This window comes from Arachis duranensis, chromosome 2 (genome assembly GCF_000817695.3).
Source record: "Arachis duranensis cultivar V14167 chromosome 2, aradu.V14167.gnm2.J7QH, whole genome shotgun sequence".
In the NCBI taxonomy this organism is placed as follows: Eukaryota; Viridiplantae; Streptophyta; class Magnoliopsida; order Fabales; family Fabaceae; genus Arachis; species Arachis duranensis.
In genome coordinates, this window is record NC_029773.3 from 24,370,246 (window position 1) to 24,393,074 (window position 22,829).

The following is a 22,829-nucleotide window of genomic DNA, read 5'->3' on the forward strand; positions in this document are numbered from 1 at the left end:
TTTCTCTGGCTTCATCTATCAGGTCCTTTTCCACGGTTTCCTCTACTCCTTTCAAAAGTAACCGGGGGCTCGGTTCACCGATCTTTACGGGTATTACTGCGTCTACCCCATACGTTAGCCGGAAGGGAGTCTCCTTAGTGAAGGATTGTTCAGTTGTTCGGTAGGACCAGAGAACCGAGGCTAGTTCGTCGGCCCAAGCACCCTTTTTATTATCCAACCTCTTCTTCAGTCCTGAAAGGATAATCTTGTTGGCAGACTCCACCTGCCCGTTTGTCTGGGGGTGTTCTACCGAAGAGAACCTTTGTCTTATACCCAGGCCGTTAAGGAATTCCGCGAACTTTTTGTCAGTAAATTGCGTGCCGTTGTCTGAGATGACGACTTCTGGTATCCCAAATCGTGTTATCACCTGCCTCCACATGAATTTCTTGCAATTGGACGAGGATATGCTAGCTAGTGGTTCAGCCTCTATCCATTTGGTGTAGTAGTCAATTGCGACTATGAGGTACTTGACTTGTCCAGGGCCGACTGGGAAGGGCCCTAAGAGGTCGACTCCCCATTGAGAAAATGGCCGGGAGGTCGTTAGTAAGCTTAACTCGGAGGCCGGCGCCCTGGCGAAATTGGCGTTTTGTTGACACTTCACACATTTTTTGACAAACTCCTTGGAGTCCGCCATCATTGACGGCCAATAGTATCCGGCTCGAATTAATTTTCTTGCTAAGGCCTTGCCTCCGATGTGGTGTCCACAGCAGCCTTCATGGACTTCCCTGAGGACGTAGTCCGTCTGGTCGGGGTGTAGGCACTTCAGTAGGGGCTGGTTGAGCCCTTTCCTGAACAGCTGTCCTTGGATGACGGCGTACTTGGCTGCTTCCCTTCTCAATTTCGCCGCGTCTTTTTCGTCGTCAGGGAGTTTGCCGTGTTCTAGAAAGTTGGTGATGGGGTCTAGCCATGAAGAACCTAGCCTTGACACGTGCAGTGTGACCGCTGGTTCTCTTGTCATACCTTGAATGAGAGACCGGTTGCCTTCTCCCGGCTTCGTGCTGGCCAACTTCGATAGGAGGTCTGCCCGTGTGTTCCTTTCTCTAGGTACGTGGTGGACCGTGACCTCTTCAAACTTTTGGCTCAAGCTTTTAACTTTTTTCAAGTACTTTTGTAACAACGAGTCTTTGGCTTGGTAGCTCCCGTTTACCTGGGAGGTGACGACTTGGGAATCGCTGTATATTTTCAGTCTTCTTGCTCCGACTTCCGCTGCTAGGATTAAGCCCCCTATAAAGGCTTCATATTCTGCCTGGTTGTTCGAGATGGGGAATTCGAATTTGACCGACTGCTCGTATACAACTCCAACCGGGCTTTCCAGGATGATCCCGGCACCTCCAAACGTCTGGTTGGAGGCTCCGTCCACGTGGAGCTTCCACCGTGTACTCGCTTCTTCGGTTGGATCCCCCGTTACTTCTACTAGAAAATCTGCCATCGCCTGCGCCTTGATGGCTTGCCGGGGTTCGTATCGTATATCGTACTGGGAGAGTTCGATGGACCAAGTCATCATTCTTCCCGCCAGGTCGGGTTTTTGAAGTACTTGCCGGATCCCTTGGTCCTTTCTCACGACAACCTGGTGACTCTGGAAGTACTACTTTAACCTTCGTGAGGAAGTCAAGAGTGCTAGTGCTAGTTTTTCCAGCTTGCTGTACCTTAATTCTGCCCCTTGCAAGGCCCTGCTTATGAAATAGACTGGCTGTTGAGCTTTCCCTTCTTCCCGCACCAGAACTGCAGCCAGGGCTTCTCCTGTTATGGCGAGGTACAGATATAGTGGTTCCCCATCCTTTGGCTTCCCGAGGACGGGTGGTGCCGCCAGGATTTCCTTGAAGTGCCAAAAGGCCTCCTCACATGCGGGTGTCCACTCAAACGCCATCCCTTTCTTCATGAGGTTAAAGAATGGCAGGGCCTTTGTTGCCGATGCCCCGAGAAACCGGGATAATGAGGTCAACCGCCCCGCCAACCTTTGGACGTCCTTGATACAACCTGGGCTCTTCATCTGGAGTATCGCCTGGCACTTCTCCTGGTTAGCTTCTACCCCTCTTTGAGTTATCATGAATCCCAGGAACTTGCCGGCTTCCATGGCGAAGGCACACTTGAGGGGATTCAGCCTCATGCCGTGTTTCCGGAGAGACGTGAATACCTTTCCCAGATCCTTTATGAGGTCGTCAGGTTGCGTTGTTTTCGCAAGGATGTCGTCGACATAGACTTCCACTATCTTGCCTATTAGATCGTGGAAAATCTTGCTCATAAGCCTTTGGTATGTCGCCCCTGCGTTTTTCAGACCGAATGGCATCACCTTGTAACAGAAGGTTCCTCCTGGCGTTATGAACGCCATTTTGTCTTCGTCTGGACGGTGCATCGGTATCTGGTTATAACCGGAGTAGGCGTCCATGAAGTTTAGATAACGGTAGCCCGCCGCAGCGTCGACGAGTGCGTCAATGTGTTTTTTCACTAGGACTACGTTCGAGAGCCACGTCGAGTAGTCCACTTCTCGTATGAAACCTGCTTCCAGGAGGCTGGCCGTCTGCCTGGCCACCTCCTCCGCCCTCTCTGTCGACATCTTTCTCCTTCGTTGCGCCACTGGGCGTGCTTCCGACCTGACAGTCAGATGGTGTGACATGATTTTTGGGTCTATGCCTGGCATGTCGGCAGGTGTGCAGGCGAACAAATCCCTATTGGCCCTTATCATTTCGACCAAGGACTCCTTTAACTCACGTGGCAGGTTCTTGTTGCTGAACGTGAACTTCTCCTCCGTGTCGCCGATCACGAGTTTTTCCAGATCCCCTTCTGGTTCTGGTCTAGGTTTGTCGTCTACTCTGGCGTCCAGGTCGGCTAGGAACACACTGGATGCCTCTCTGGATTTCCTTCTCAGGGATAGGCTGGAATTGTCGCATGCGACTGCCGTCTCGAGATCCCCTCTTATGGACCCTATGGATCCGTCGTCGGTAACGAACTTCATGACTAGCAGCTTAGTGTTGATTATCGCTTCAACATCGTTTATCGTCTTCCTTCCCAAGATGATATTATAGGCGGTGGAATCTCGGAGGATTACGAACTCGGCCATCGCCGATCTTCGTCCTTGGGCTTGCCCTACCGAGATCGGTAGGGATATTACTCCGTCAGGTTTGATGAAGTGGTCGCCCAACCCAATGACCCCGTGCTGGTGAGTCGTCAGGTCGGCGTCCTTTAGCCCTAGTGCGTCAAACACGTTGCGGAACATGATGTTTGAATCAGCTCCTGTGTCGACAAGGATGCGTTTGACGAGGCCGGTTCCCACTCTGGCCGTAATGACCATGGGGGGTTTTCCGGGGCGTCGTCAAACCATTGATATTCCGGGCCGAAAGAAATGGAGGGAGGCTTCTTAGAGTTTCGCGCCAGCGGGGAGGAAACCGTCAAGACCTTAGCATCTTTCTTGTGTGCCGATCGGGATTTCGGCGCGGCGTTTTTGGCTGTCACCACGTTTATCACAGTGAGGCCGTGGTCCCTCTCTTCTGGCTCTTGTCGCCGTTTCGCCGAGTAGGTTTTGCCTTCTTCATCTTGGTCGCGGTAGCGCCTCCTCGGTTCTCTGATAAGATGAGAGAATGCTGCTAGTTTACCTTCTCTTATCGCTTGTTCGAGTGCATCCTTCAGGTCGAAACAGTCCTGCGTTTAGTGGCCGTAACCCTTGTGGTAGTCACAATAGAGGTTCTTGTTTCCTCCCGTACGATCCTTGAGTGGTCGGGGCTTCGGCAGAATGCCCTTCTCGGCTATTTGCTGATAGACTTCCATGATAGGGAGAGTGAGTGGGGTGTAGTTAGCGAATTTCCCGACCCGAGGGAACGGCCTGGGTGTCTTGCTTGGTGCCTCCTCCCTGGCTTGCTCCTTTGCTCTTTCTCCGTTACCTTGTTGCCGAGCTTGGCTGTAGCCGGACTGTCGCTTATTGGCAGCCACGACACGACTGACTTCCTCGTCGTTTATATACTCCTTGGCTACCGTCTGGATCTCGTGCATCGTCCAAACTGGTTTCGTGGTAAGGTGCTTTCGAAAGTTTTCGTTGAGGAGGCCGTTCGTCAGGCAGAGGCTGGCCACCGAGTCGGTTAAGCCGTTGATTTCCAAGCATTCGTCGTTGAACCGATCCAGGTACTTTCTGGTCGGCTCTCCCTGTCTTTGTGTTATCCCCAAAAGGTTGATTGGGTGCTTTGCCTTTGCTATTCGCGTCGTAAACTGGGCCAGGAACGCACGACTGATGTCCGAGAAGCTGTAGATGGATCCCTGCGGGAGGCCGTTAAACCACCTGATTGCGGGTCCCGCCAGGGTCACCAGAAAAGCTCGGCACCTTACCTCGTCCCCTACCCCCTCTAGGTTCATCCTCGCCTCGAAAGCCGTGAGATGTTTTAGGGGGTCTTGAGTTCCATCGTACCTCATGTCCGTTGGTTTGTCGAAGTGTTTCGGCAACTGGACTTCGAGGATGGAACGGTGGAACGGGGTGACGCCCATTATCACAGGTTGTCGAGTCCTCCCGGACCTTCCTTCACTGTCCTCACGATCTCGTGCCGTGCGGCGTGTCTCTCTCCACGGGAGTAGATGATGGTGTCATTTCGTCTTCTCGGGATTGGGGACTCTTCCCGGGTGCTCTCCGCTTCCGTTCGGGATGCGGAGGTGCATCGCTGGCGGCTTCGGTGGGAGTCTCTCTCCTGGCCCTCGAGGGACGGGGTGTAGCTGGGGTCAGTGCTTCGTCCATCGCGCTCTTGGTCGGCTAACTGTCGTTCCAAATTTTGGACCCTGTGACGTAACTCCTGCATTATTATGGCGCTGTCGCCGCCCGTTCCCCCGAAGGGTCGCGTCCTCGCGTGTTGTTCAGCGTGTTGTCGGGGAGACCTTCGTCGTCCTCTCAACGAGGCGACAGAGGCTGCCCCTTCCGCTCCGGCTCCTCGGCCCTGGTCCCCGGGACCCTACACAACGTTCATTAAGGGAATCCCCACAGACGGCGCCAATGTACGGTGGTCGGTTTCCAGACAGGTCGGGTGATGATTGATGGGAGCGAGGATTCCTCAATCGCGGTTGTGTCGGGTTCCGGTTTGCCGTGAAGTCGAGCACTTGTCGTGAGAGAAATAGGGGGGTGCCACCTGCAAAGACACTCCGACGATCTAGTCAGTCAGTGTGCAGGCGGAGAAATGTTAGGTGAAAAGGTGACGTACCTCGAGGGAATGGCAGGTCCTTCCCTATTTATATCGTGTCAGAGGTGGGCCCTATGAGGACAGGCCCACCTTCCTCGAAGCTTCCTCACAGCTGTAGCGGGGAGCTGTCAGGGACGCGTGTCCGGGTCGCACTGTGAACAGTTTGCATCCGACCGTTCGGGTCGGGTCGTCATCGGGTCGAGTTGACCCGCGAGTCACTTGGGTGGGCCGTAACAAAAACAAAATTCGTTTTAGTCATTGTATGGTAAAGTTCACTCACACCTTCAACCCCCTTTGTCTTCTTCAACCCTAAGAACAATGTGTGGTAAGTTACCCCATCAAGCTCAACCATCTCATCCATCAAGGAAAGCGCAGATTCAATATCTTTGACTCAAACCAATGTACTAATCAGAGCATTATAGGCACCAGTATCCACAACCAAGTTCCTAGACGGAATCTCGTTGAACAATTGCCATGCCTTTCCTTTGTTTCGAACCAATCCTGTTCCATGAATTAATGTGGTTATACTCTCGATTGTAGGGACAAAACCCCTCTGCTCCATCTCATCCAAAACCCTCAAAGCATCACCTAAACAAGCTTTCTTGCAGTAAGCATCAATCCTAATATTATAAGTCACACCATCAGGATTAAAACCCCTCTTAACCATTTCATGATAGAAGAGCTCAACAGAGGTAACATCACCTGATTCCTTGAACCCCAACAGCAAAATGTTCATGGTCTTAGTATTCGCAGAAAACCTTGGCACCATCTTCACAAACACAGATCTAGCCTCCTTCATCTGCCTCTGAGTGCAAAACGCTTTCAGAAGCACATTAAACTCATCAGTTCCAAACACCTTCCCTACAAACACATCATGCTCCATCCTCCTAAAAGCTTCAAGGGTGTCGTCAACGGATTGAAATTTGGCAATTTTGGTCAACATAATGCTCATGGACTTGAGTGTGAGGAGTGAAGGATGAGTTCTCCCAATTTCTTTCAACAAGCTCCAAGCTTTCTCAAAATACCTCATCCTAGTAAGAATATGGAGGGTCTTCTCCAAGGAATCAGGACTGAGGCGAGAGTAGGAGTGGTGGAGGGTGAAGTTAAAGAACTCAAGAGCCTTGAGACCATTGCAATGTGAAGCAAAGAGGTGACCAAGGACATTTTCGATAAGCCGGGTGGTGATGGTGGAAGGAGGGAGGTGATGTAGCAGTGTGGGGCGGAGGGATTGGTCAGGGAAAGGGTGGTCATTGATGATTCTGGTAATGGTTTCCACATCAATTTGCTTTGACTCCAAAGATGGTTTGGGTTGAGTGCACAATTTGAAAGTGGAACAGGGGTATGAGCTTGTCAACTTCAATTGCTTGTAAACATGATTGAGATTGTGGTTGAGTGCAAAATTTGAGGGTGGAACATAGGTACCAAGTTGTTTTATGGGGAATTCGAGTGGCGAATTTCTTCTGGTTCACCCTAAGTATTGTGAGCATGTTGTTGTGGTGAATTTGTAGCAAGTTTTTGCGGATTTTTATTATTGATGATAAATTTTAATGTTGAAATTTCATGTTTATTCCGGTTTGCTACAAATTCTATGACCTCATTCATACTAATACTTTAGGTCAGTTACCACAGAATTAAAGAACAGATCACCAAGGAAGAACTACATGGCAATCATGAAAATTAAAACTTCTATGGATTTCAACTAAAGACATAAATGATGAATAGCTATAACGAGTAATGTTTCTTTCAAGACTCAAATGTAATATATATACAAAATGATATGGTATTTGACAGGTCCTTGTGCAAATTCAACTTGCCGCATATTCAGACAAGACATTGTTGTTTTCATGGAATCAATAAATTCTGAGGAATTAAGCTGACTAGAAAGGCCTACCAAAATGGCAATACATTTTCTGCATCTGTCACCTTCCTCAAGAAACATTTTGCCGATAGCAGCACTCCATTCATCCTCTACAATGCCTTGACTGACTGAGTGTTCAAACCATTAACAATTTCTAGATTCAGATTGCTCACTCTTCCTGGGAAACCCGTAACTTCCATCCTGTTGCAAATCCATATCATAAACTTCAGAATTAGCATCTCTGACTCTTGGCGAATCATAGCTTGAATTTCTGCTACTGTATGTTCCACCTCTTCTATTGGCACTACCTCTTCTGTTGGCGCTAGGATTACCCCGACCCTGCCTCATACCAGAACCAACTCGACCAGAGTAAGACCCATTAGACCCATTAACATCCCTGGACGCCAACCTCCTTCCATTCCCATTCTTCCTCATTCTGCCATCAACAGTCCCTCCATTCCTCTCAGAACTGAAAGGAGAAGAGGGATACTCTCCATCATCAGACCCACTAACATCCCTTGATGGAAACCTCCTTCCATTCCCATTCTTCCTCATTCTGCCGTCAACTCCATTCCTCTCAGAATTGAAAGGAGAAAAGGAATACTCTCCATCATCAGATCCATAATCATCATCCTTTGAAAAAGGCCTCCTTCCATTCGTATTCCTTCTCATTCTACCATCATAATTCCCACCACTTCTTCCATAACTCAAAGGAGAAGAAGAAGAACACACTTCGTTATCAAACCCATCACGACCACCCTCTGGCATAAGCCTGCTTCCATTCCTATTCTTCCTCATTTGGCTGCCAGAATTCACTCCCTTCCTCCCATAATCCAAAGGAGAAGAAGAAAACCCTTCATTGTCAACATGCTCAGACAAAAGCCTCTGTCCATTCCTCCCATTATTCTTCAATCCACCATCAACACTCACCCCATTATTCTCTGAAGAGCTCAACAAAGCTGAAGAACACTCCTGATCATCAGACTCATCAGCCAGACGGCCAGACCCTCAGATAAAAACCTTGCAGCAGAAGAAGAATCCTCTCCATCTCTATGATCACTAACCCCACTACCCTTCCCCAGCAACTCATCAGCATCAATCCTCCTATAAGGCCTGATACTATGAACAACCCCTTTGGGGAAGAACCTTGCAGATGGCAACTCATCAGGAGTTTCAAACAACTGAGGCCCGTCCTTCTCGCTCCAGAGGTCAAACCCACCAGGTCTTTGGAACCTGTACTCAAACAAATGATAAGACTGTCCAATGAACAGTGCATTCTGTACATTCCGACATCAATAAATGAAGCAGATCCTATAACAAGTGAGTAGTACAACTTGCATATTTAACTTCATACTATCGCCACTAACTCTAGCTGACTAACTTAACACTATCAAAGGTACTGATAACATTTTTTATAAATTAACCTCAACTGATGCAGTTAACTCTAACAGCCTAACTAGCTCTATCACAGGTGCGAAGAACAATTTTTATAACTAGAACTGATGAATCTAGGTCTAGCCAATTAAATAACTTAATCCCTGGGAAACAAAATTTTATTAATTTAGCAACCGAAAGATTTTCACTTTAATGAAATGTTATTCACCTGCCTTCAGGAACCTGTGATCAATAGGGATCCCAAATGATGAAATTGTTCAACTACTTGTGTTTTTTCTGAAATCAGTTTGCATAACTAACTTGAATTATGTCACAATCATCACATTGACTAGCATAACAAGCGATGCACAATTTGCATAACTAACTTCTAACCTGTCGGCGAGGACCTTGACCTGCTCGTCGGCCCGCACAGAGAACAAGGCGGGGGCCTGCTGGACGGGCTCCCAGGGTCTCTCGAGGTCGGAGACGGCAGCCCGGAGCTCGGCCCGCTTGCGCATCTCATAAATGTGACGCTCGCGGGAGAGGCGGGCTTTGAGGAGCTGCTTGGCCTTCTTGGCCTTCTTGGCCTGCATGCGCTTCCACTGCCACTTGGAGACCCCGCCCGGGTACGTCCTCGGTCCCCCGCCCATTCGGATTATGGCGGGAAACCGAGGGCGCACGGGGGGCTGGGGAGTGGGTCACTGACACTGAGAGTGACAGTGACACTGATTTGGAGAATGAGATCTGATGTGGGATATTGGGGATTAAAAGATTCATTCTCTTTTTCGTTTTGATGGGGATGAAGGGGGAACCTGAATTGCGGTGGAAACGAGGACGGAGACAGGGGAAACCACCAGTTTTTGGTTCCCCGGCTCCAAATATCTGCTTGCCACGCCTTCCTAGTTCAGCATCCGAAATATTCCGCCTGTGATAGTTCTTGAAAAATGTTATAACAAATAAAATTTTATATTTAATAAATAGTTTATTTATTAAATATAAATATTTATAATCTTCAACTCCATTTTGACATCTTGGACCAAAAGAATCAAGAATCACACGGAGTCAAGGACAATCTCAATCTCAAGAATCACAACAATCACTTAGCAAATTAACAAGAACAAGACCAGGATAGAAAATCCAACTACCAAATAACAAGAAAAAAGAACAATCTCAATCTCAAATTCTCAATCCAGCAAATTAAAACACAGCAACCCAACAATCTAGCAAAATAGCAACTTGACAATTTAGCAAATTAACAAGACATGAATAGAAAATCCAGCAACCCAATAACAAAAACAGAAAAAAACACAGTAACAACCTTAATAGAAAATCACAGAAAAACCAAACAAAAAAATTGAAGAAGAAAAATAACAAGAACATGAATCAACATAATAGAATCAATAGAATCACAGTAATAACAAGTTAGCAACAATAATTGAAGGAGAAAAATCAAGTAATAACAGCATAAAAATCCTAAAACAATTAAAACAAAAACAATACCTTAGCACAGAGGTGAGGGACGGAGAAGAAGAGGTGGACTTGGCAAAACTGGAGAAGAGGTGGCCCGGTGTGCCGCCGAACTGGAGAAGAGAAGGGCTGGAGCGCGGAACTAGAGCCGAGGAGGGTGGAGTACGGCGAAACTAGAGCCGAGGAGGGTGGAGCACGGCCGAACTGGAGCAGAGGGTGGAGCGCGGGGGAATTGGAGCAGAGGAGGGCTGGACGGAGGAACCACCCGAGACGACCTGCGACGGAGGAACAGCGGCTGTGCAGCGGACGCTGAGCTCGAGGAAGAAGCTGCGATCGGTGGGAGCGAACACAAGTAGGAAACTTGGAGCACGCGGACAGGACGAAGAGGGAAGCGGTTGAGCGCGACGGACGGCCGCAGTGACCCACTCCTCGCGGCGGTGGTGGAGGCTAGATGGCTAGGGTGTTGTTTTGTGACTCCGCGACAAGGGTCAAGGAAGAAACGAAAGCAAACAGCGCCGTTTCATATAAACCGGCCAGGTCCGGTTCGGTTTGACCGGCTGGTTTCTGGCCGGTTCAGCGGTTCCCATATGGCAGTTTCTCATGATGAACCGAATTGCCAAGTCTCCCAGTTCGCGATTGGATCGGTTCGACTAGCTAGTCTGGTCTAATTTTTAAAACTATGATGTTATGCCAATGTTGTTTATATATTCTGTACTGTGGTTCAGTTTGGTTCAATTCAATTTTAAAAATTCGAACCATAAACTAAATCAAACCACATAAAATTGAACCAAAATTTAAAAAAAAATTCAAAATTAAGTAATTTATTTCGATTTTTAAAGAACTTGAAATTTCTTCTAAGTACGGTGCCTAACTTTCTTTGAATTTTTCTTTGTTTGATGAGTATAATATTATAACAAATGTGTGATATAAAGTCAGAGTGTTGTGAGAATTAAATATTGAATTCTCTGTAGACTCCCAACTTTCTAATACTCATTAGTTACTATAAATTGTATAGAAAAGTGTTTCATTATGATTATACTATATTATAATTAAGATTAAATACAATAGACATTTTTTAATTTGGTTCGTGCTTTTTTTCATGATAATTTGAGATTTTTTAACTTTAAATTGAGAGTGCTATTTTATTGCTGACATAATACGTATTTTATTATTCGCTGTAAAAATATTATTCAATAGTAATACTCTACGGCTTTTTAATTTCAATATGGTACCGGAACTTCTAACAGACGCCGTTATGGGGGAGGGAGGGGAATGACGAGAGTGTGGTGTCAGTGACCACCCAACTCGCACCGTGCGAGTTCCACTAAGCAAATCTCACCGTGCGAGTTCCGTCCAGCAAATCTGACCGTGCGATTGCCACCACCGAAGACACGTGTCGCGTAGCAGGAGCCACCCCAATTCGGTGCCCTTATAACAGCTCCCTCACTCATGCATTAACTTCTCTCACCCTCCGAGACATCACTCTCCCAGCTTTCGTTTTCAAACCTGAAGCCCCCATTGTTATTCATCTTCCTCCTCTCATTTCTGCATGTTTCAATACATGAAAGAATGCCCAAAAAAAATAAAACTAGAGATGTTGATCGACCTGAGCTTCATATCATGCATTATCTCAGTCACTCTGATTATGTAAGTTTTTTTTTAAGGTTTTTAAATTTTTTTATTTAAAAGTATTAATGTAAAATATTTATTTGTTATGATTGTTGTTATTAGAAGTGCAAATTAGAAATATCCATAGGATAGAATGATTATTACTATTTTTTAGGATTTATATGTATTTTTTAAGATTTATAGAATTTTTGGAATTAATTTTTAGAATATAAGTATTATTGTTAGTGAAATTATTGTTATTATTTAGTAAGTTTGGGACGTTTTTTATAGAGAGCACGGAAATTTTAGAATGTGAATTTTGAATGTTTTGTATTATTATTATAGTTATGTTTATGTTTAAATATAAATATAAGGAAATTAAAAAAATTGGACCCCCAACGGTTATAATTGTAACTAATATTGAGAATAGGTTTAATTTAATTTTTATAGTTATGTTTATGTTTAAATATAAATATAAGGAAATTAAAAAAAAAATTGGAGCCCCAACGGTTTAATTTAATTTTGAAAATAGGTTTAATTTAATTTTTATAATTCTATTTAAATTATTAAGTAGGTATATTGTAATGAATGAAGGTAAATGTTCTTGTTGTTGTGAGTTAGTCTTAGTTTGGGAAACTATTAATTAGTTAGTATGAATGATGTTCCAAAAAGAATTTAGGCATAGAGTGATTGTTATAAATGTTTTTTATAATTCAGTGAAATATCTTTAGTTAACTAATGGTATATGCAGTAGTAGGTGGTTAGTGGGTATTATTACATATTATTCAAGATAAATGTGTTACTGTGGAGAGATTTGATTAGGTATTTATGTATTAGTTATCATTATTATCAATAGTTGTTGTGGTATAAAATATTTTTATTTTAGTAGTAACCTAGTAAGTGTTAAGAAGTTGAGTAATACTTTGTTATGAACTTTGCAGAAGTTAAGAATGTTGACATGTGAGCATCCTGTTCCTCCGGATCGGTACAATGATAGGGTAGAGGAGCAGCTACGACTTACTGGCTTTTACCATGCATCACAGATTGGGGTAGTCCAATGTCAAAAGGCATTGGTGAATGCTTTAATCGAGAGGTGGCACCCGGACACACATACGTTTCACCTTCCCATTGGTGAATGTGCCGTCACTCTTGAAGACGTTGCTCTAATACTTGGTCTTCCAACGGACGGACTTCCAGTTACAGGGATGACATTGAGTAGTTTCGAAGCGTTGGAGGCTGAGTGTTTGCATCAATTCGGAGTTGCACCGCGTAAGTCGGAGTGTAGAGGCAGTTGCATTAAATTGAGTTGGCTTCGGGACCTTAAAGAAAATTTACCCTTGACTGATGAAGTTGGTATACAGAGGTATGTCAAATGCCACATTATGTTGCTTATCGGGACGATCTTGTTTGGGGATAAATCAGGTGCAGCAGGTGTGCACTGGAAGTTTCTTCCATTGCTACGTGAATTTGGTAGTATTATACAATACAGTTGGGGATCTGCATGCCTAGCACACCTCTATAGGGCATTATGCCGGGCATCTCGAGTTGACTGTAAAGGCATAGATGGCCCACTAACACTTCTTCTCGGTTGGGCTTGGATGCGGCTCCCATATCTATCGCCGGTTCCTAGGGAGCCCCGCAGTTTCCCGCTAGCAAACAGGTAATATAATTTTTAAATGTACCACTTTATTTATATTTATAACTCAATTATCAACATTAAATGTATCGTATAAGGTGGCGGAACTGGGAGCGGGGTGACCGACGATATAGATATATGAAGCTAGCTGACTTTAGGAAGGCCTTTGATGAACTTTAGGAAGGCCAGGTGTGTTTTAATTAAAGAAGTATTAGTTTCGAATTTGGGGCGCGGGACAAAATTATGAAGCATTTTTATTGTTATTGGTATTGTGGATTGTAATCATGAGTTTCCTTTATTTTTCCCAGTTTATATCGGTTGCTTATGCTGTGGATCGCGTGGATCCAAACATAATACCTGCTGAAATCTATATGCACTCGGTTGTGTGGAGCGCTACAGTGCCTTTGGTATCATTTGAATGTATTGAGTGGCATGCTACCGATAGGTATAGGCGACAATTCGGACTCGTTCAGGGAGTGCCTGAGGAGGTGCGGAATCTAGATAAGGCGCATGGAGAAGTCCTCACTGGTCCTAAGAATTTTAACTGGGCCACGGCACCTACTCATTACATGTGGGTGATGCATTGGACCAACAGGTATCATCACGTTCTTTCCGAGCTTCCCATTCCTTCACAGCCTCAGTTGGAAACTTATATGCATTGGTACCGAGGAGAATATGGGAACCGCTTGTGTTTGTCAAATCTTGTGGGTGAAGAGGATGATGAAGGTAATCAGGATTTGGATGGTGGTAATCATGATATGGATGAGGGTAGTCAGGATATGGATGATGACAATGATGAACAGGAGCCACATTCGCCTGAGGTACCACCTACGAATCCGCTTCCACAAGAACAACCTCAGTTCTCAGGCCAGTATGTACCGCAGTCACACTTCAACCCATCATTTACGCATCATCAACAACATTGGGGTATGTCACAGTTTGATCCAGGCGAAGGCGGTTCTTTTAGCCAGTTGCTTGGGCTTATGGCTGGAGAAGGAGGACAGTCTCAATTTGGCCATCAAAATGAGTTAATGCCAGGGAGGCATTCGTTGGATGCGAGGTATCCAGGCCATACTTCATCGGTTGCATCTGGAGGATTTGTATCTGTTGACTCTAGTAGGAGTGACGGTGGACGCGGAGTTTTTAATAGCCAAAATCCGTACGTTGTTTCCATGGGACTCATTGAGGAAAATGATAACACACTCCAGCAGGAGACCGATGCGTATATAGCGGACAACCCGGATGCCGAAGATGATGATGAGGACGATGAAATAGAGGAGTTCGATGAGGACGAAGAGTCCCGTAATGATGGTATTCATATTTTGTATTTTGCTTTACATGATAGGGTAGTTATTTATTGTGTGGTCATAAATGGTATATTTGTTTGTGTATTCTTGGATAATATGTGGTATCTTTGTTGACTTGAGAACCTACTGTACTATATTTAATTGTTTATATATTATTGTGAACAGGTCAGGCCCGCACTCCGGATGACCAAGCCAAAGGTTACAACCTTAGGATTGATCCCCCACGTCGTAGCGCTAATCGATACACTCCATCTGTTTTCAAAAAGGCGGCCAAGAAATGCAAGAAATTGGTGAACGATGTAAAGTGGTCAATTAGAAAGTAGTTGTGGTGTATTGTATGTTTTGGACATTAGGTACTAATGTATTTATTTAAGTTTTAAGCATGTCGACTATGTTTAGAATAATTTATATGTTTTGGACATTACGTACTAATTTATTTATTTAAGTTTTAAGCATTTCGATTTAGTTTAGCCAGATTTGAACTTGTTTTGGACATTAGGTACTACTGACTTGGAGGCTGCTAAGATATCTATTGTACCTTTAGAGTATCCATGAATTTATTATGAAATATATTTCATGTGTCTACATGCTACAGGTGTTAAATAGAATTACTGGAGTCACTTCTTTTTTATATGGAAAATATAATTTATTATATAGGCTCTATCTAGAAAGAATATGTATATATAGTTATTGAATTCAGTAAGTAAATTAAATTTTAATAATGCTACCATAATTAATCTTGCTAATAATAATTTTGTTTTGTTGACGAGCTTACCTTCTTCAATAATTTTTTTATCCGATTTTTTATTTTTTATTAGTTAAGTGGAATTTTTGTTTAAAGTCAGTTCATGGAATGCACAACACATACGTGGATATAGTAATTAAAAAATACATATAAGAAATAAACATAACAATCTTTAAAAGCTTTAAGTGAAATAGAACATACACATTCTCTGATCCAAACTGCTACTGAGATTCCAACTAGGTTTTCTACTTATTCAATTAGATTCCATTAATACTTTAACACATGGTTGATGGTTCTCCATTAAAGAGATGAATAAAAATAGCAACTTTATTTTTCGAGCATATATAATATTTGGTGTTGTTAAGTAGTAGATATTAATAAATAATACATATTAATAAATACTTGTAGTAGATATTAATATAATACATATTAATTACTTACCAAATTATTATAAGTTAAAAATAGTTACTAATTTAACATAAAAGCAAAATAAAAACGTCATGCAATGTTACATAAATACGAGTTTCCGAGTGATATTATACAATGTTAGATTTATCAGGTCAATTTAAATCACATTGTCAACTTATGCCATGCTATATAATGCTACGCATATCATATCATCTGAGACTGTGAATCTACTGAGCATTTTCGCCGGCATTTGCACCAGATGACTGACGGCATCTGCTACGACTATGTCCCTCAGCTCCACATAGCCTACATCGCCTAGGACGACGTAACATTCGCGTGTCCATCTCATTCAAGAAGCGGGTCATCTTGGGGTGACCTTTCGTGACGCGTCTAAGGTACGGATTCGGTACGAACCGAGGTCCATTGTAAGCTGGCCATGTTGTAGGATTACCTAGTGGCCTAAACCTTGCTCGGTACACCCGCCGAATCTGGTCCATCTTATACACATCATGGACATATAGTTTCCAATCCAGTCGTTGGTTAGCACAACAAGCGAACACATGTCTGCAAGGGATCCGATCCACCTGGAACTCACCGCAGTCACATCGAAGTCCTCGTAGATCAACTGCAAATTCCATTCCACTTGGCATCTCACGCACCTCAAAGACCTCATTCAGGCGGTCAAAGCAACTGACCTGAATGTTTCCCGATGCAAGCTGGTTTGCATGCAACTTCGAGGTCACGACATCAGAGAACACATGGCCAGCACTAATCCGCGCTTCTGCCTCCGCTCTTTTTCGGGTGAACAACTCGTTTAGCCTGTAGAATGTTGCCTTCACAAGAGCAGTTATAGGCAGATTGCGTGCACCCTTCAACACTGAATTGATGCATTCCACAAGATTCGTCGTCATGTGCCCCCATCGGTATCCACCGTCAAATGCCAATGCATACTGCTCGCGAGGAATTCGGTTTAACCAGTCTGTATACGCTTCGCCCCGTTCCCGCAATCGCTGGTATCGCAGTTCGTACTCCCGCACCGTCCTTGAATATCCTGGAGGAAAGCAAAAAAAAAAAAATTAGCTGTCGAAAGAAATCGCGTGATGGTGGAATCTATTAATAACATAACTAAATTTAGTAAATGGTTACCAATGTTGACGACCAATTTTTAGAGGTACGGTGCCTTGAATTTTCGCAGAAAGTTTGACTCAATATGCCTGATGCAAAACATATGAAAAGCTCTAGGAGGTGACCAAGCTCCATTACTGCGCTCCACAGCTGCATTGATGGATTCGTGTCGGTCGGATATTAGACCAATACCATCCCGAGTGACAACATGTTGACGAAGGTTACTTAGGAAAAAGTGCCATGCATCAGAAGTCTCTCCCTCCACAACAGCAAACGCAATTGGGACAATATTGTTGTTCCCATCTTGTGAAACTGCCACTAGCAGACAACCCTTATACTTTCCATACAAGTGAGTCCCATCCACCTGGACAACTGGTTTACAGTGTCTGAATGCCCTAATACAGGGGTAATAACTCCAAAATACTCGATGCAGTATTCGAATATCACCCACCAAGTCATCGCCTTGATATGCAGGCATAGTCTCAAAATGGATAACAGTTGATGGCTCCTTATGACACATGGCCTCAAACCATATAGGCAACGCTTCATACGATGCTTCCCAACCTCCAAATATTTTTTCTACTGCCCTTTGCTTAGCCAGCCATGCTTTCCGATAACTAATGGTGTAGTTAAACTTCGATTGCACTTCTGCTATAACCGACTTTACCTTTAAGGACGGGTCCGCCTCAACCAATGGCTTTATCGCTTCTGCAATTGTGAGAGAATCCAGCTTCGAATGGTCCTGTGAAATCATGGCTCGGGTACATGTGTGACTACCATTATACCTCCTTATAACCCAACAGTACTTCCTGCTGATCATGCTAACCCTGATAAGCCAATCACACCCTGATCCGTACTGCGTACACTTGGCATAAAATGTCAACGGCTCAGACTCATACACCCGGTAGTCTACACTTCGTCGTATGGTATACTCTTTTATCGCCTTAATAACAGCTTCCCTCGAACCGAACTCCATACCAACGGCAAACTCACCATCTGCGACAATAGGAATCTCTGCATTTGACAACCAGCATAGGAAAAATCAAATAAAGAGACATATATTACAAATCTGACAACACCTTATTATGTCACTCTAATTAAAACAAAAACACCAGCAAGTCATGTAAAAATTAGACCATAAAGGCCGGTTCGACCGTCGCACGACATGAACCGGAACCTAACCGGTCCGGTTCACTGGATTTTAACCGTTAACTGCGAATGATATTTACAAACTCATGTAAATTTTACCTACCTGCAGTCATATATCCCGGAAACTCCGGAACATGCATGGCTTCCAAATCCAAAACTCGCATGAATGATGGCTCCTCAAACGGCTCATCGTTTGCGAGTGCATTTGCCACCTCTGTTACATCTGGCGCCGTAGCTCCTTCACCTTGATCTTCACCTCCATCTCCATCTGGACCAACAAACTGGTAGTTACTTTCGAACTCTTCTTCGCTGTCAGTATTATAATCTTCTCGTAGAATATTTCGGTCGGCCTCAGATTGTTCAAACTCAATATACAACTCGATGAAGGAGATCTGAGCCCGGTTTTCAATATACATTGAAAACATCTCTTGCATGCTCGCTTCGTCCGTCACATATCTGCTTTGAAACTGGACGAATCCACCAAATACCTGTATGGGATATCTGTATAGAATACATGATATCTTTCTTGCTCTCTCAGAATCAATGGCTTCAGAAATCACCCCTTTCAGCTCTTCAAATGAGATGATAAAGGGAATAACAACATCTAAGGGTTTTTCACATATAAATTTTACTCCTTCCGAAGTTTGTAGTAAAATCTGACCAAAATAATACACCTTTAATAATACTCGGTCACTCATCTCTCTCAAACATATAAAAAGAAAAGAACATAGATTTGGCAAGTAGAGTTCAATTTTGAATCACCAGATAATAATAAGGAAATAAGAAAGAAGAAACAGAAGAGTATGCGGCCGTTCAAGTTGGGGAAGAAGAAGACGCGAGTGACCTACTTCCTTACTGCGTGCTTTTATATGGACCATTTTAAGGAACTCGCACCCATCGACTAGGTTAACATGACACAGCTAAATATTTACAACTCAAATCGCACCATGCGATTTCCTGTTCAATTTCCTGGAATAAACTTCATCCCCACTCAAAACGGAGGGTGCGAGTTCCTACCAACATCCACCCCCTACAACTCGCACCATGCGATTTGTTGCACCGTTGTAGCACACCCAACTTTAAACGGAGGGTGCGATTTCAGCTGCAGAAAATCTCATTTCTCCTTATCATACAAATCGCAATGTGCGATTTCATGTAGCATAAATTTTCATTTCTCCTTCTCATACAAATCTCACGGTGAGATTTCTCCACCCTCACAGTGTCAGAAAGCTATCCCACATATGCGTGTATTCCCCCATACTTCCATATCTGTGAAAAGCTCCCCTGTAGGTTCCATATCGATAAAAATTAGCCATACTCTACATTAATTTTAGTGCGCTTCTACTCACGCTTATAGTATTTAATATGCTAGAAATGTACTCGATTCTAATTATCCCAAACAGATATATAGAAAAGCTATATAAACATAGCATGTCATTTGCTCTTTTTTTTCTAGTTTGACACTGATTTTGGATCATATTTTGAAAAAATTGTTCTACTCGATCTCAAGATCAGACTGGGAAGAATATAATAAAATTAGAAGTGGACTTATATATAAAATTAAGAAATTCAAAAGGCTAAATATAATATATAGTCACGTATCTTTAATTTTCTCTTTAATAATATATTTGTGTCTGTAAATGAGTGAGATATATGTATATATGTACATTAAAATGTGTTGTTTAATTAAAAAGATAAATATTATTTTGACCTCTAAAATTTAGAGTTAAAATTAAAATCTTTTTTAATGTTTTTTTATTTAAAATTGTCCTTAACGTTAAATTTATTTTTAAAACCGTCCTTTCTTGAAAAAAAAAATTTTTGGACAATTTTAACCTATATAAATTGATAATTACATTAAAAAAACATCCTCCTCTTACGACATCCTCTATCATATGCTCTATCATCATTCTTCCATCATCTCCACCTCCATCAACATCATCTCCCCATTTTCATCCCTCTTTCCACAGGATTTGGTTCTTCCTCTTCTTCCCTGTCATACTGTTGGCGACCTCTTCGCCTCTGTCGAACCCAATATTGGAATGAAAATGCCAAAATGAAACATGTTTTTTTTTCTTTCATTCATCCTTTTATCAATCAATTAGTGAACACACAACAACCAATTTCACGCTAAAGTTCAACCAAGTTTCAAAAACGATGCATCATAATTAGCATGATTTTTCAAAAGTATGTAGTGAAAACCAAGCACATATTGCTACCTACTAAACTTCTATGGTTCATTCTCGTGAAGTTCTTTAAATGCAGCTAGGTTAAAATGACCCATAGAGCCGTTAATGGACATGGTCGCCACCTCTAAGAGCTCTTCGCCATCGCTGCTGAGGTGGTCGCCGTGACAGAGACTAAAAGTCGAAATGGAGGGGACTGTTGAGTTAGAGAGGGAATTGGAGATGAGATGTGTGTAATTGGGGCTAATAGTGAAATTGGAGAGTTTTTTTTCTAAGAGCAATAGTTGTTGTAGCAACAATGAATTCTAAGAACCCTAAGAACTGCTTTAACCAATGGCGCACTTTGGGGCCAAACCCAAAATTCATTAAAAAACAAAAGGGTAATTTGTCTAAAATTAAAAAAACGATTATTTTAATACTAAATTTAATGTTAAGGATGATTTTAAATTAAAAAAATTCATTAAGGACAATTTGATTTTGACTTTTGATAGTATGCAGAATGCTGAAAAAGCATACATTTTTAAAATGAATAACTTTTTATAATTATTTCATAGTGTATGGAGGTGAAAAGCGTTGGAGCGAAGTAAAATTCGAAAAGTGCAGTTAGAATATTTTGGGGTTTTGTTATATGCCTGGTCAATGGATACTTTCAGGAAGTTAGGAGGTCAATGAGGTGAGGTAGTTGGGTGTGATAAAGAGACAAAATCGTGCTTCTCCTTCAGTCTCGGACGTGTGCAAATTGATATCTATATAATGGATGTGATCAATGAACGGATCCATATCACAATAGGTACTAATGATTTTGGTCTATAGGTAAAAGAGGTGGGATGAGAGACATATGAATTGCATTGTAACTTGAAAAACAATAGTAATGGTGAGGCAGGATGCGAACAATGTAAGAATGGTGCAGCAAAAAGTTATGGAGATATGGCTATAAGGTCGGCAAGGCTTAAAGATCGCTAGTTTAGATTAGGCGACAAAAGTGATAATGGAGGTGCCATGGGAGGAGGTTGAAGATGAGGGTAGATTGGTAATTTCTAAAATAATTTTGAATGAGTGGAGTAATGATCATTCAAAACTCAATCAAAGAAAAAGGATAATGTACCACTCAGGTTATGGAGCTATTGATGGAAGAGATGAATTAGTGGGATATGTATTTTGAGAAATGAAGTAGATTCTGAAAATACAATTATATGGGACTATAGTAGTAGACATAGTAGGCTAAAGAGGGATGCTATAAAGGATAATTGCGAAAAACCATGGTTGACCAATGAATGGGCTAGCAAGAAAAAAAATAATAAAATAGGGGAAATAGGCCACGAGGGCCAAAGCTCATTAGCCACAAGTTGAGTGGTGTGGATGTGGTCCTTGCTCCTGGACTGGGTCTGCTACTACTGGATTGGGTTACAATACCCTGTTGAGAGAAAGAGAGGGCTCAAAAATGGTGTACCGTTTCTAGGGAGTCAAAGCAGAGGGGTGGCATTGGCTCGACTCAGAGTGCAGGAGACTACCGTGGTGGAGGAGTCTGAGACGCCCATGATGTGGGAGGAGAATTAGGGCACCTATTGCACCACATTGAAGTCGAGTTACAGTCCATTATTACTACAAAGAATGCGGTTGTTGTTGTGACAGCCATGGATGATGGAAGCGGCGGCCAACTGTTGGTGGTGGAGGATTCCGTGATCAGAGGTGCTCATAATGAGAGGGCCAATAATGTTGAATACTTGAAGGATGGGTTTCATGAGATGATGATGAGGACGATGGGGTTGATGACGGAAATAGTGATGATGATATTGAATATAAAAATAGAGGCTGGGATAATGAAGATGTTGTTGATGGAGGTATAAGAATTGGATAAACTGGAGGTTGAAAGGGCTCAATGCATGATGGAGATGGAAAAGACACTATGGGTGAAGAAGGGTGTGACAATGATGCTAAGGCCAGTGGCAATGAGTGTTCAAGATTGGATGAGCAAAGGGTAGAAAACAAAAGGACCAGGGATTTTGCGATGGAGTCAAGAACAATGCTATACAATGAAGAAGATGACATAATGACTATTCTCCAAGCACAGACTGGAGACATTACTCAGAAAAGGAGATTGGCAAAACAGAAGGTGAAAGCAAGACAATGCCGACCCAAAAATCACAAAAGGTGTGTAAGAATAATTTAAAATAATTTTTAGTTCTTAGAATGTTAGGGGGTTAAGGGGTGATGGAAAGTTAAGAATGGTGAAGAACCTTAAGAAAAAGCATAGATTGAGCATGTTAGATTTGATTGATACTAAAAGGCAGGTAGTGACAAAATTTGATTAGCAAAAATTTGGGAGAGTGATTGTGCGGGGTGGAAATATGTAGGTTCTGATGGTGTATCTGGTGGGTTGCTGTTAATATAGGATGATATGATGTTTAAAATGAGTAATTGCTATAAAGGAGAGAGGTGGTTATCTGTTGAAGGGGTCTTATTAAAGAATAATTTTAATTGTGCCTTTCTCTTGGTATATGGTGCTCATTAGGGTTGAAAGTAAGCGAGCTAAGCCGAGCTAGACCAAGCTCAAGCTCAAGCTCGACTCACGAAAATTGAGCTTGACTCACGGTTCGACTCATTAACAATCGAGCCTATTTCTTAAGTTCAAGCTCGGCTAACCAAAAGCTCACAAGTTGGCTCAAATAATAGGAATATAATCTATGATTTTATATCAATAAATTATAACTTATATATTTTAAAAAATATTTTAAAAAATCAATTTTATATATTGTGTATCTATCAATAAATTATAA

General features: G+C 42.8%; 5 protein-coding genes across 5 annotated transcripts; 2 read left to right on the plus strand and 3 right to left on the minus strand.

The window, feature by feature from the left end:
• Positions 1 to 3,681: 3,681 nt before the first annotated feature.
• LOC107474070 (uncharacterized) lies at positions 3,682 to 4,509 on the minus strand. The gene has a single exon (XM_016093655.1). The coding sequence runs from the start codon at positions 4,507 to 4,509 to the stop codon at positions 3,682 to 3,684; it is 828 nt and encodes a 275-aa protein (XP_015949141.1).
• Positions 4,510 to 6,862: 2,353 nt separating this feature from the next.
• Positions 6,863 to 10,368, minus strand: LOC107474064 (putative DEAD-box ATP-dependent RNA helicase 33). Its single transcript, XM_021135236.2, has 3 exons — positions 9,922 to 10,368; positions 8,815 to 9,346; positions 6,863 to 8,280 (listed from the first exon to the last, which is right to left on the minus strand). Exons 2-3 carry the CDS (start codon positions 9,069 to 9,071, stop codon positions 7,998 to 8,000), a joined length of 540 nt encoding a protein of 179 aa, XP_020990895.2. The 5' UTR covers positions 9,072 to 9,346; positions 9,922 to 10,368; the 3' UTR covers positions 6,863 to 7,997.
• Positions 10,369 to 11,432: 1,064 nt separating this feature from the next.
• Positions 11,433 to 13,312, plus strand: LOC107474068 (serine/threonine-protein phosphatase 7 long form homolog). The gene is made up of 3 exons (XM_016093652.3): positions 11,433 to 11,535; positions 12,438 to 13,156; positions 13,231 to 13,312. Exons 1-3 carry the CDS (start codon positions 11,458 to 11,460, stop codon positions 13,310 to 13,312), a joined length of 879 nt encoding a protein of 292 aa, XP_015949138.1. The 5' UTR covers positions 11,433 to 11,457.
• Positions 13,313 to 13,457: 145 nt separating this feature from the next.
• Positions 13,458 to 14,764, plus strand: LOC110278164 (uncharacterized). Its single transcript, XM_021136370.2, has 2 exons — positions 13,458 to 14,443; positions 14,605 to 14,764. The coding sequence occupies exons 1-2, from the start codon at positions 13,504 to 13,506 to the stop codon at positions 14,760 to 14,762; spliced, it is 1,098 nt and encodes a 365-aa protein (XP_020992029.2). The 5' UTR covers positions 13,458 to 13,503; the 3' UTR covers positions 14,763 to 14,764.
• A 1,055-nt stretch (positions 14,765 to 15,819) lies between these two features.
• LOC107474067 (uncharacterized) lies at positions 15,820 to 18,564 on the minus strand. The gene is made up of 3 exons (XM_021135235.2): positions 17,970 to 18,564; positions 16,856 to 17,731; positions 15,820 to 16,643 (listed from the first exon to the last, which is right to left on the minus strand). The coding sequence occupies exons 1-3, from the start codon at positions 18,562 to 18,564 to the stop codon at positions 15,820 to 15,822; spliced, it is 2,295 nt and encodes a 764-aa protein (XP_020990894.2).
• Between the last annotated feature and the right edge of the window lie 4,265 nt (positions 18,565 to 22,829).

Bases quoted from the DNA above. Each gene is read 5' to 3' on its own strand.
- LOC107474068 (XM_016093652.3), top strand. From the start codon at position 11,458: ATGCCCAAAAAAAATAAAACTAGAGATGTTGATCGACCTGAGCTTCAT. The intron at 11,536-12,437 runs GTAAGTTTTTTT...TGAACTTTGCAG, and splicing joins ATCTCAGTCACTCTGATTAT to AAGTTAAGAATGTTGACATG. The intron at 13,157-13,230 runs GTAATATAATTT...GTATCGTATAAG, and splicing joins AGTTTCCCGCTAGCAAACAG to GTGGCGGAACTGGGAGCGGG.
- LOC107474070 (XM_016093655.1), bottom strand. From the start codon at position 4,509: ATGGGCGTCACCCCGTTCCACCGTTCCATCCTCGAAGTCCAGTTGCCG.
- LOC107474064 (XM_021135236.2), bottom strand. From the start codon at position 9,071: ATGGGCGGGGGACCGAGGACGTACCCGGGCGGGGTCTCCAAGTGGCAG. The intron at 8,281-8,814 runs GTTAGAAGTTAG...GTTTGAGTACAG, and splicing joins GTCAAGGTCCTCGCCGACAG to GTTCCAAAGACCTGGTGGGT.
- LOC107474067 (XM_021135235.2), bottom strand. From the start codon at position 18,564: ATGAGTGACCGAGTATTATTAAAGGTGTATTATTTTGGTCAGATTTTA. The intron at 17,732-17,969 runs GTAGGTAAAATT...TGTCAAATGCAG, and splicing joins TCCGGGATATATGACTGCAG to AGATTCCTATTGTCGCAGAT. The intron at 16,644-16,855 runs GTAATGGAGCTT...GCTTTCCTCCAG, and splicing joins CAATGCAGCTGTGGAGCGCA to GATATTCAAGGACGGTGCGG.
- LOC110278164 (XM_021136370.2), top strand. From the start codon at position 13,504: ATGCACTCGGTTGTGTGGAGCGCTACAGTGCCTTTGGTATCATTTGAA. The intron at 14,444-14,604 runs GTATTCATATTT...TATTGTGAACAG, and splicing joins CGAAGAGTCCCGTAATGATG to GTCAGGCCCGCACTCCGGAT.